Genomic DNA, 11,988 nt, shown 5'->3' with positions numbered 1-11,988 from the left:
TGCAAAGCCGACCTCATACGTCATCCGCCCGGAACTGCTTCCGTGTACAACTGTGATTATTACGTTTTGAATATGGATATTTTTCTTACAAAAATGCATCAATTCGGTACAGGAGGCCTTTGTTCACCCCCCAGAGCCGTGTGAGACACTTTTTTTTAATGGATGGGCGCTTTTTATTTAACTTCTTTTGGACTGATGCATGCAACACCCGCTGAGTGGCATTAAACAGCTTGAAAGATCAAAGACAATTTTTTATATAATTCCAACTGGATTCGTCTGAAAGAAGAAAGTCATATACACCTAGGATGGCTCTGGGGTGAGTTAAACAGCCTAATTTTCATTTTTGGGTGAACTAACCCTTTAAGGTGAAGTTTGTACGTTTCACGAGCATTTCAGTCTGCCATTGGTCTATTCAACAGATAGTCCCGCCTTCAGACCCACGGGATTGGTTGCACCGATGTTATGTTGCGGTGCTCAACCAAACAGCAGCGGTTGGATAGCACCACGTTTTGGAGGAATCGGCGTACAAATTACTTCTAAATTGATTCTGCATATTAAGCTCAAATAGCAGGATTATATAAAGTTTAATACAAAGTATCTTAACGTAGTCTTTAAGTTGAGTTTGACTTGTAAAGTCTTCTTTAGCTCTGAATCTGCCTGTCTCGGCTGGCTTCAGTCAAGTTGTGGCTGGCTGGGGGAAAGCAGTGCACTCACCAGTCACCTCTGCAGGATCAGTTTTCAGGAATGTTCTGCTAATGTTTGATCAACCTCTGCAGATTTCTGCATCACTTGAAGGCCACGGCAGCTGACGATGAAGCGAAACCGTGTCCCGAGCACCAGTGAGGACTCAGATAATGGAAGTAAGTAGACAGACACTTTATTTTCTAGTACCAACTTGCCACGAGTAATCTATATTGCCCTTCTGGTAATACTGAAGTTGCATGTTCTTAAAGTCACCATGAAATCAAGATTGGACAATTCTTATTTTTGCAATATGTTTATTATAAATTATCTGTCCACATCATATATATATATATATATATATATATATATTTTTTTTTTATGTCACAAGCCCTCTCCTTCTGCAAAACTAATACTGCCATTTTTTTTAAACTAATATAACTATTAATGCTGCTAATAACATGAAGTATCCCTCTTTCTCGGAATCTTCAGCACAAGATTCAGCAGTCGTACTGTCTCTTTCAGGTAACTCCACATCCTGGTCTCAGCATTCCAACTCCAAGCACAGGAAACAGAATGGAAAAAGACCCTCAGAGGTACACAGAACTGCCTTACACTCAATACGACCCTAACAGACAGAGATGAGAATGTTGTAGATATGTCACAAATATTTTCATGCATATTCTGATTGTCACATCCTCTTTTTTTCTATCTCCTCCAGGTGTTCAGGACAGACCTGATCACTGCTATGAAGCTGCATGATTCATACCAGCTGAATCCAGAGGATTATTATGAGCTGGCAGATCCCTGGCGGCAGGAGTGGGAGAAAGGGGTTCAAGTCCCTGTTAGTCCCGACTCCATACCGCAGTGTACAGTGCGGTATGAGGTTTTTGTTTTTTTTACCTGTCAAACTATTCATCTTTAATGGATGCCATTGATTTATTCCTGTTTTTTTTTTTTCCTGCAGCACTGTAGCTGAGAAATCCCCCGCTCCTCTGTTCATCAGGCCGAAGAAGCTGATTCGCTCATCTGAGTCATCGATGCTGGGATACGTGGGTATTCAGACGCTAGCTGATGGCATGTGTCGTTATGACCTGAATGAGGAGGACGTAGCTTGGATGCAGATTGCTAACGAGGAGTTCAGCAAGATGGGTGAGCAGATACAGTCTGGAGTTTTCATTTGACCCATTATGCACTCAAATTTCTTACACACTGTTGAAACAAATGTCACGTGTAGCTAACTGATTTGGTTGTAGGCATGCAACTCCTGGATGAGCTGACAATGGAGCGGGTCATGGAGAAGTTTGAGCACCGTTGCTATGACAACATGAGCCACGCCATGGAAACGGAGAAGGGGCTTGGCATCGAGTACGATGAAGACGTGGTGTGTGACGTTTGTCAGTCCCCTGATGGCGAGGACGGCAACGAAATGGTGTTCTGTGACAAGTGCAACATCTGTGTGCATCAGGTGTGTGTGTGTGTGTGTGTATGTATGTGTTTGTGCACCTGAGTGTCTGAATGCATGTGCAAGCACATATTAATTATATAACAATGTACCTCCCCACAGGCATGTTATGGTATACTGAAGGTTCCTGAGGGCAGCTGGCTTTGTCGTACCTGTGCACTGGGCATCTTTCCCAAATGCCATCTGTGTCCTAAAAAAGGTGGGGCCATGAAACCCACTCGCAGTGGCACCAAGTGGGTCCACGTCAGCTGTGCTCTCTGGATACCAGAAGTAAGGATGCATGCAAGTCTTATAAAGTAATTTTGTTAAAGGGGTCATGAACTGGCTTTTTTATTATTTTATACTGTTGTCTGAGGTCCACTTATGATGTCTGCATGTTTTTTACATTCAAAAATATCAAAATCAATAGGTAATAGGCTATTTTCTACCCTGGTTTTGAGGCCGGCTCGAGAAACGCTCTGTTTTTATGGGCGTGCCGCATTGAAGACTTGGAAGTAAATGCCCACTGCTATGATTGGATAATAATTTTGCATAGTAAACTACCTTTCTGTGTGTCTGTTTGACAAGCTACGTCCTTCATAGTTGGAGCCTTCTGTGACTTTGGTTAGACACGCACACATAATCAGGACATCAAGCTATCTCAAACAAAGCAATAGTGACACAGTACAAAATATTTTTTACTCACATTAGTGTGCTGCGCCATTCCCGTCAGATCCAATATAGACAGCACAGCATTGCTTTTTAATCTCAGTCTCTCTGCAAATCCAGCGTCGACCTGTGTCTTGTTTACAAAGGAATCCGCGGTGAAATGAAGCGAACAAACGCTCAATGTTTTACTCGCGTGAGCTGAAACTTCGTTAAATATAAAGTGCAACCACGCATTCCTAATATTTGAATCCGAAGGAAGGTCATGCAGCAACTGTGTTCTTCCACAACCAGGCACTGCACAATATTTTGCAATCTTTAACAGCATGTTTATTGCTTGGTTGCTCGATCCGGTTTAGCGCCACTTACATTATTTCCCTACTATGTCATGTGCGATTCAGTGGGCGGGGCTACAGAATTAGGCATTGATATTCTTCCGTGGAGGTGGTGTTTAACCTACCTAAGGTAGGCACATTCCAGGATCTGGCGTTTGCTGGGCCTGGTGAAAATTAAAGCTTTTATTTCAGTAACAAGGACGTTTTCAGGTCTGAAACTTTCAGGATATTCTTTTAGTATGATGATCTCTTATATATCAAAAGCTCAAGTAAAAGTTGATTTCTCAATTCATGACCCCTTTAAGAGTATTGTGTGAGCTCAGACTGGTCTTTGTTGTGTGCTCTTTACCTCTAGGTAAGCATTGGTAACCCTGAGAAGATGGAACCTATCACTAATGTGTCTCATATACCCAGCAACAGATGGGCTTTAATATGCTGCCTGTGTAAAGAGAAAACAGGCGCTTGTATTCAGGTACACAGTGCTGATGTTTATTACTTATTATGCTATTCATTCAGATATTCAAAATCTTCCAGAGGGCCAAAAGTGCATTTTAAACCTGAATATTTTCTCTCAATTTGAGCTCTGGAGAATAAAATAATATCAATTGATACCATCAATAATTTAAGGTTAAAGCACTTAGGTACTTTTCACTTAATAAAAAAGTTACACATTCAAAATGAATGATAGTATTTCTGAAAAATGTTTGAAATGATGTACATTCACATAGGTTGAGGTTATATCAGTATTCTGATAAAAGCTGTTTAATTTTCTATGGACTGAGTCACCTCATGGGGGCCAACATGTTGAGATCACATGACTTCACTTTATTTCTGTAATCCCCCTCAGGTATTGGAGGCTATCACTTGTGGAATAAATTAATAGTTGCTGACTGCCAAAAGCAGTGTTATTTATTCAGTTTGGTTTTTGCAAGATGCTGCAACCATGCTACTTGGTTTAAATGTAGAATTTTGTTAATTTATTAATAATAATAATAATAATTAAAAAAAAATCTACTTCACATTTTCCCCATCTTCTGTGCTTTAATCCTGACATTCTCTCTTTCCAAATCCCCCTAGTGTTCTGCCAAAAGTTGCCGTGTGGCATTCCATGTGACTTGCGGTCTGCAGTGTGGGTTGAAGATGAACACAATCCTCACAGAGGCGGATGAAGTCAAGTTTAAGTCTTTTTGTCCCAAGCACTCAGGAATGGACTGGAATGAGGAAGAGGGAGATGATGACAGGCCAGTGAAGGTCCAGACCAGAGAAGAGAGAGGGAGAAACAGGGGGGTGAACATCTCATCCTCTTCACAGCCCAGGCTAGCACAAAACCCCGAAGAAACCAGACTCAGTGAGCGTAAACTTCGAGTTCAGCAGTTGGAGGACGAGTTCTATCGCTTCGTCGCCGCTGATGAAGTCGCAGAGCACCTGCAGTTGCCCCTGGAAACTGTGGACTTCCTGTTCCAATACTGGAAATTGAAAAGGAAGGTGAACTTTAACCAGCCGCTCATCATGCCGAAGAAAGAGGAAGAAGACAGCCTTGCCCATCAGGAACAGGAAGTGCTTTTGCGGCGACTCTGCCTCTTCACGCATTTACGACAGGATCTAGAGAGGGTAAGTTTTGCAAAGCCATTCTGTAGCCACATTACCTCACATTACTACTTGGTACAATATAAAGGAAGACAGCAGCCACCAATCACAGCTCAAGACTGTTAAGCCCAAAGTATTCAGTTTTTTTACGTACAGTCTAATGCGCAGCTTTTCAAAGTATACTCCATTTGATAGCGTGTGCGAACGCAGGCTCTCTAGAAAGCTTAATCTTAGACCAATGCTCTGTTTTTCTCCAGAAGTTATGACCAATAAAAATGTCTTTGCACTTCTTTCATAACCCTCTCACACAAGCGCTTGTCAGTGTGGGCATCTGTTTTTGTTGCAGTCTCTGCTATTTTGTTGTTGTTGTTCGTCTCTTTAGTTTCGTTTTGTACTGTGAAACAGCGGCCCAGTCTAGTGTTGCCACCTTTTGGAACAACTGATTAGTGCAAAACCAAGTCTGTACTGTACGCTGTCCCTGGCATACACGTAAAAACCGAAGTATACTTTGGACTTTAGACAGCAGGTTCCATTCTCTGCCTTTCCTTCATGATTTCAAATAAACAGTTGGATTCCTTTAATAATGTTTTTTTTAATTCAATATTGTGACTAAAATCTGTGTTTTCTCAAGGTTTTAAATTAGTGTCATCACTAACATTTGACAACATTTCTGTCCCTGTGTCGCTCTGTCACGCCACAGTCATTACAACACCTGTATCTTTACCATTAGACCGTTTGAAATGATGTACATTCACATAGGTTGAGGTTATATCAGTATTCTGATAAAAGCTGTTTAATTTTCTATGGACTGAGTCACCTCATGGGGGCCAACATGTTGAGATCACATGACTTCACTTTATTTCTGTAATCCCCCTCAGGTATTGGAGGCTATCACTTGTGGAATAAATTAATAGTTGCTGACTGCCAAAAGCAGTGTTATTTATTCAGTTTGGTTTTTGCAAGATGCTGCAACCATGCTACTTGGTTTAAATGTAGAATTTTGTTAATTTATTAATAATAATAATAATAATTAAAAAAAAATCTACTTCACATTTTCCCCATCTTCTGTGCTTTAATCCTGACATTCTCTCTTTCCAAATCCCCCTAGTGTTCTGCCAAAAGTTGCCGTGTGGCATTCCATGTGACTTGCGGTCTGCAGTGTGGGTTGAAGATGAACACAATCCTCACAGAGGCGGATGAAGTCAAGTTTAAGTCTTTTTGTCCCAAGCACTCAGGAATGGACTGGAATGAGGAAGAGGGAGATGATGACAGGCCAGTGAAGGTCCAGACCAGAGAAGAGAGAGGGAGAAACAGGGGGGTGAACATCTCATCCTCTTCACAGCCCAGGCTAGCACAAAACCCCGAAGAAACCAGACTCAGTGAGCGTAAACTTCGAGTTCAGCAGTTGGAGGACGAGTTCTATCGCTTCGTCGCCGCTGATGAAGTCGCAGAGCACCTGCAGTTGCCCCTGGAAACTGTGGACTTCCTGTTCCAATACTGGAAATTGAAAAGGAAGGTGAACTTTAACCAGCCGCTCATCATGCCGAAGAAAGAGGAAGAAGACAGCCTTGCCCGTCAGGAACAGGAAGTGCTTTTGCGGCGACTCCGCCTCTTCACGCATTTACGACAGGATCTAGAGAGGGTACGTTTTGCAAAGCCATTCTGTAGCCACATTACCTCACATTACTACTTGGTACAATATAAAGGAAGACAGCAGCCACCAATCACAGCTCAAGACTGTTAAGCCCAAAGTATTCTTCAGTTTTTTTACGTACAGTCTAATGCGCAGCTTTTCAAAGTATACTCCATTTGATAGCGTCTGCGAACGCAGGCTCTCTAGAAAGCTTAATCTTAGACCAATGCTCTATTTTTCTCCAGAAGTTATGACCAATAAAAATGTCTTTGCACTTCTTTCATAACCCTCTCACACAAGCGCTTGTCAGTGCGGGCATCTGTATTTGTTGCAGTCTCTGCTATTTTGTTGTTGTTGTTCGTCTCTTTAGTTTCGTTTTGTACTGTGAAACAGCGGCCCAGTCTAGTGTTGCCACCTTTTGGAACAACTGATTAGTGCAAAACCAAGTCTGTACTGTACGCTGTCCCTGGCATACACGTAAAAACCGAAGTATACTTTGGACTTTAGACAGCAGGTTCCATTCCCTGCCTTTCCTTCATGATTTCAAATAAACAGTTGGATTCCTTTAATAATGTTTTTTTTAATTCAATATTGTGACTAAAATCTGTGTTTTCTCAAGGTTTTAAATTAGTGTCATCACTAACATTTGACAACATTTCTGTCCCTGTGTCGCTCTGTCACGCCACAGTCATTACAACACCTGTATCTTTACCATTAGACCATAAAATATGTTGCTTAGCCAAACCCAAACAGAAAATACACACTAGCCCTTTTTTCAAATAATGGGCTATGAGTCAAGACGTCAGAAGTGGAGGAATTTTAATTAATTTTATGGTATTAAGATACCAGATGGAAATGTAATATAACTATCTGTGAACTCCAGCTACAAGAATTTTAGATTGGTAACCTAAAAACTATTCCCACTGCACAAAGGAAGTTTTAGACGAATAAACCATTTTTACAGAGTAGTTAAGTCTCTAGATTATTATGTGCTTTATTGCCACTGCTGCTGAGAGCGTGTCTTCCATGTTTGGAAACTGACTCCACACAATGATTAGTTCACCCAAAAATGAAAAACTGTTATTTATTAACCTTCATGTTGTTCACAACCTGTTCATCTTCGGATCACAAATTAAGATATTTTTAATATTCTCTCTTACTGTTTTTCCATTTAAAGGTGACATATCATGAAAATCTGACTTTTCCAGGTTTTAAGTGCTATAATCAGGTCCCCAGTGCATCTACCAACCAAGGAAACGTGAAAAAGATTAACCCAGTAACTTTGTTTTGGTAAGCCTTTTTCTGCAAGCGTCTGAAAAAAACGAGCGCGTCTGATTTCGCTCCCTTGGTGACGTGGCAAAGGGATCTCATTATAATATTACCGCCCCTTAATCTGTAAGTTTCCACCAGGTTTCCACCCATGGCGCCGTCATTTGATTTCGCAAGCGACAACAACGGCGTGCAGTTCTAATGCAATGGCGAAAGTTTGAGCAAAACATGCTAACTGTTCTGTCTTTGGCTGCACAGACGAGCACAGAACACTATTTAGAGTCCCAGCCTCAGAGGAGACAAGAGAGCTGTGCGACACAGATCTAAAATAAACAAGTGATTTATATCCCAGCCGTTTACCTTTCACAGACATAACCGACTGTTTTTGTAACTCATGTGTGTTTTTAACGTAAACTTGTTAAACGTGCTAATGTGAACTTAGTTTAGTACTCACATGCTGTGACAGCCGCTTTCTGTCCGTGTGCGCTCAGAAAACCGTATGTCAGAAGTTTAAACTCATATGGTTTAAAACGCATGATTTCAGCGCGATAAACATGATAATCAGAAGGTACGAGCTGTAATGGCGCAGTTCTGTTCTGGAAAAGGGGGCGGGGAGCGGCAGCTCATTTGCATTTAAAGAGACAGGCCCGAAAAACAGCGTGTTTCTGCTTCCACTCAAAATAGGCATTTTCAAAATGATATAATAAATGATCTGTGGAGTATTTTGAGCTGAAACTTCACAGACACATTCTGGGGACTCCAGAGACTTATATTACATATTGTAAAAAGGGGCATAATATGTCTCCTTTAAAGTCCATGCAACCAAATCACTCATTAAAAGTTGAAAAATAAATTGAAAATGAATCCATATCAATCAAGGGGTTTAAACCAAGAGACAATCGCTTTAAATAATGAACAGATTTCATTTAGGCCTTTGTTCATATATTAACATTGCACATGCATAGAGCAAATCAAATGTAAACAAAAGCTCAGTCGTGCTTGCTTGACATGCAAGAACAAACCTCATCAAGAAGGACGAGAACATATTAGAAATATCTTCATTTGTGTTCTCAAGATGAATGAATGAGGTTGAGTAAATGATGACAGAATTTTCGTTTTTAAGTGAATTTATTTATTTTTTTGGTAGAATTCGTATGTCTCACCTACATATATGTGTGTTCAGGTGCGTAATTTGACATACATGGTCAGTCGTCGGGAAAGAATTAAACGAACCTTGTGCAGAGTGCAAGAGCAGATCTTTCATCACATCAGACTGCTCGAGCAGGGAAGTGTCACTGGTCAGTATGATGCTTACTGTACACACTTGAAGAATATTTGATCTGTTTTTTTTTTTTAAACCATTACCTTTTCTCCTGGTCAGGTATATCTTCTTCTAGACGTCTGGAGGAGGCTATGTTTTACTTTTGGACGGCACCTCCTGTACCTGCATCCCCCCAGCCTTTGAAGGGTCACTGCGGCCAGAACAGCGCCCTGGGCACCACTGTTCAAAATCATGAGAAAGGGAGCAACATTTATAGAGTCTCAAAGCATATTGAAGCAGACAATCCTGCAAAGATGCCCAGACTGGAAAGCCTGGTCATGGACAATGTTCCCAGTTCTGGGGTCGTTGATTCAGGCTCTGGAGGTTGTAAGACGGCGGCATCAGCTATGGTGACACGTTCGGAGGGCAGGCTGAGGGGCAGTGAATCTCATAGAAAAGATGAGGAGAGCGAGCGCACCCTGGAGGACAGGAGGAGGAGCAATCTGTGGGAACAGGTGTCTATAAAAGACAAACTGAGACAGTCGAAGACTATGGAGGACACGGTGAAGAATGAGACTGAGCGTGACAACATGGATGACCGATTACTGCTGTCTCACAGCAGAACCACTGCTAGTTGTGTAGTCACTGCTTCGACCACATATAACGGATCGCCGAGGAAGACAAACTCAAGCCAACATCAGGGAAAAATAGTGCCAAATGGAACAACTAGGCGGCATCTGAAAAACGGGGGCAGTTTCAGAATCCCTAAACGGAGTGAAAGAATGTCATCGGGGAAAGATGGACAGGACAGAAATGACGTGGTGGACCAAAATTCTTCCTTTATTTTTAATACAAGTCCCGCTGCCGCCTCCCCTCAAATTAGGACCCGGCTGCGGACAGGAAGTGAGAACCGAAGCCATGTGAAAGAGTCTGATCTTGGCCAATCAGAACAGGGCAAGAGGTGTCATGCCCAAAGACTTCGAAGCCCGATGACTAGACGTTACGGTTCGGACGTGATCCAACGTGGAGTTCTTGCATCATGAAGTGTGTCCAAATATATTATATTTCTCATTTTCATTTGCTCTTCAATTAAAGGCGAACAGGTGGAATGATATTTATTTTTCTATTCCGTAATTTTCTGCTGTTGCTAAAACTACTTTTTTTGAGTGTACGTTAAAAACATTCGCAGAGAGGTGTCAAAGACCAAACGATTGGCTGATGAAGAAAAAAGTCTTCTTAATGAATGAAACTTCAAATCAGGTGAAATTAACTGGCACAACTTTTAGATGAGTTATGAGCACTTGTGAGGGTGTTACCAGCGTGAAACAAAGCCAGTACGGCCCAACTGTCTTAAGTCCCACAGAATTACTCCGAAACTTAACTGTTTGAAAGAATATCTGACCACAACAGTCTAACCAGTGTCCATGAACATTTGGGCGGCGTTATGCAAATCTTCCCACATAGTGAGGTAGATATGTGGGGGCGTGTTCGAACGAGCCGTTTTAGGTAGGTGTGGCTAACTCTTAACTTTTATAAAGAATATCTCTTTGGATTTGAGACTTTAGTCTTTGTAACTTTACAGATCTTCTTTATGCACCAAGAGCTTGTAACACTAAAGAGAAAGGAAAAAATGAAATCGCATCATATGACCCCTTTAAGTCCCACAGAATTACTCCGAAACTTAACTGTTTGAAAGAATATCTGACCACAACAGTCTAACCAGTGTCCAAAATTTAGGAAAGACTTTTAAATTGATTTCTCAGTATTCTGCTAACTTAAAAGGCCATCATGTTGTGTGTATGTGACTTGTGTTCAAGTTGTGGCACCTTTTCCTTCTCAGGTAAAATCTTATATTTGTACGTAATTTATAGTGTTATGTCTTGTTTTTCTTTGTGTGTAACAGGTTAATGCCTTATATGTACTCTCTTTGGTCTCGAAGTAATTCCTTTCCAGAAAAATACAAACAAAAAAATTATAATTAACTCTTTCACTTAACCATATTCTTCAGCAATAAATGGACAAATCCACACTCGGTACGATGACATTATGACACACAGTGAACGCCATTCGCAGCTCTGTTCAGGAAGGCTTTTAACAATCATTTACTTCCAGTATCCACTACTTTGAATTCATATTTGCACTTGATATTAAATAACACAAGACACTATCATAGTTCTAAAGAAGACACTTGTTGCGTTGAAAGGACTGATCTTCTTGACATGGTTGCCTTGGAGCAGTACTCAAAGTATGTGTTCTTGCATCTTTCCTTTATAGCTGTAAATGTCTTTTCTCATGCAAAATGTGAGTTGATCTCCTTGAGAAAAAGTTTATCTTGTGCCTGAGTGTTTTTGTTGAGATGTTGCACTAGAACATTAGCCAGAGAGCTTTGTATAACTGTTCACAGAAAAAAAATGTTTCTACATGTTTATATAATCAAGCGCTGCTGTGTTTTTCTTCTTTCTTTTTCTTTTATTCTTATGCAATACTTTAGTTTTGTTGCAGATTGTGAATAAATTTTCTTGAGGTTACTTCTGGAGATGTCTGGATTCCTTGAGAGGAAAGTTGAAGTTTTCTGCATTATTTCTCAAACAGGGCTTCAGACTAAAAATTGGCAAATGATAGACATTGGCTCCTTCAATTAAACCATATTTGGAAATCATATTACTTTTTTTGGTTGACAAATTACAAAAGTGGTTTAGTTCCCATTTGACGCTGCATTGTAGTGAATCTGATTGAATTTTAAATACATTCCACATTTTAAATAGTTGATTTTTTTTTTAAATATCTGAATAACTTTTGTATATAATAACTGTATATTTATGTTTAAAAAGCAGTGGTTCCTGGTTCATTTTAAATCTGACTGATAAATGATTCATGATTCATTGATGTAATCAGCTGCAAACTCAGTAATAGTTCTAAAAGATTCACTGACTAAGTCTGATTCAAACCGCAAACAAGTTTATGGTGAATTAAATCTTTTCAATTGACTCCTTAAAAAGAACATTTGTGACCCTGGACCACAAAACCAGTCATAAGAGTCAATTTTTCAAAATTGAGATTTATACATCTTCTGAAAGCTGAATAAATACGCTTTCCGTTGATGTATGGTTTG

At 40.4% G+C, this 11,988-nt stretch overlaps 1 protein-coding gene across 3 annotated transcripts; it reads left to right on the top strand.

Moving 5' to 3' along the window:
• Nucleotides 1-404: 404 nt before the first annotated feature.
• On the top strand, nt 405-10,293 carry LOC107711840 (protein Jade-1-like). Of its 3 annotated transcripts, none has more exons than XM_016516905.1 (10): nt 405-860; nt 1,207-1,277; nt 1,403-1,560; nt 1,649-1,833; nt 1,938-2,149; nt 2,249-2,416; nt 3,482-3,598; nt 5,822-6,355; nt 8,799-8,913; nt 8,997-10,293. In XM_016516905.1, the coding sequence occupies exons 1-10, from the start codon at nt 812-814 to the stop codon at nt 9,917-9,919; spliced, it is 2,532 nt and encodes an 843-aa protein (XP_016372391.1). In that variant the 5' UTR covers nt 405-811; the 3' UTR covers nt 9,920-10,293. The 3 variants fall into 3 exon arrangements, with proteins under 3 accessions (XP_016372391.1, XP_016372382.1, XP_016372374.1); XM_016516896.1 differs by lacking the exon at nt 5,822-6,355 and adding an exon at nt 4,204-4,737; XM_016516888.1 differs by lacking the exon at nt 5,822-6,355 and adding an exon at nt 4,204-4,737 and having other exon boundaries at nt 1,174-1,277.
• Nucleotides 10,294-11,988: the final 1,695 nt, after the last annotated feature.

This window comes from Sinocyclocheilus rhinocerous, unplaced genomic scaffold (assembly GCF_001515625.1).
Source record: "Sinocyclocheilus rhinocerous isolate Xijiao unplaced genomic scaffold, SAMN03320098_v1.1 scaffold2117, whole genome shotgun sequence".
NCBI classification, from domain to species: domain Eukaryota; kingdom Metazoa; phylum Chordata; class Actinopteri; order Cypriniformes; family Cyprinidae; genus Sinocyclocheilus; species Sinocyclocheilus rhinocerous.
Note: the sequence above shows the minus strand (reverse complement) of the source record. Positions and strands in the feature narration are given on the sequence as shown.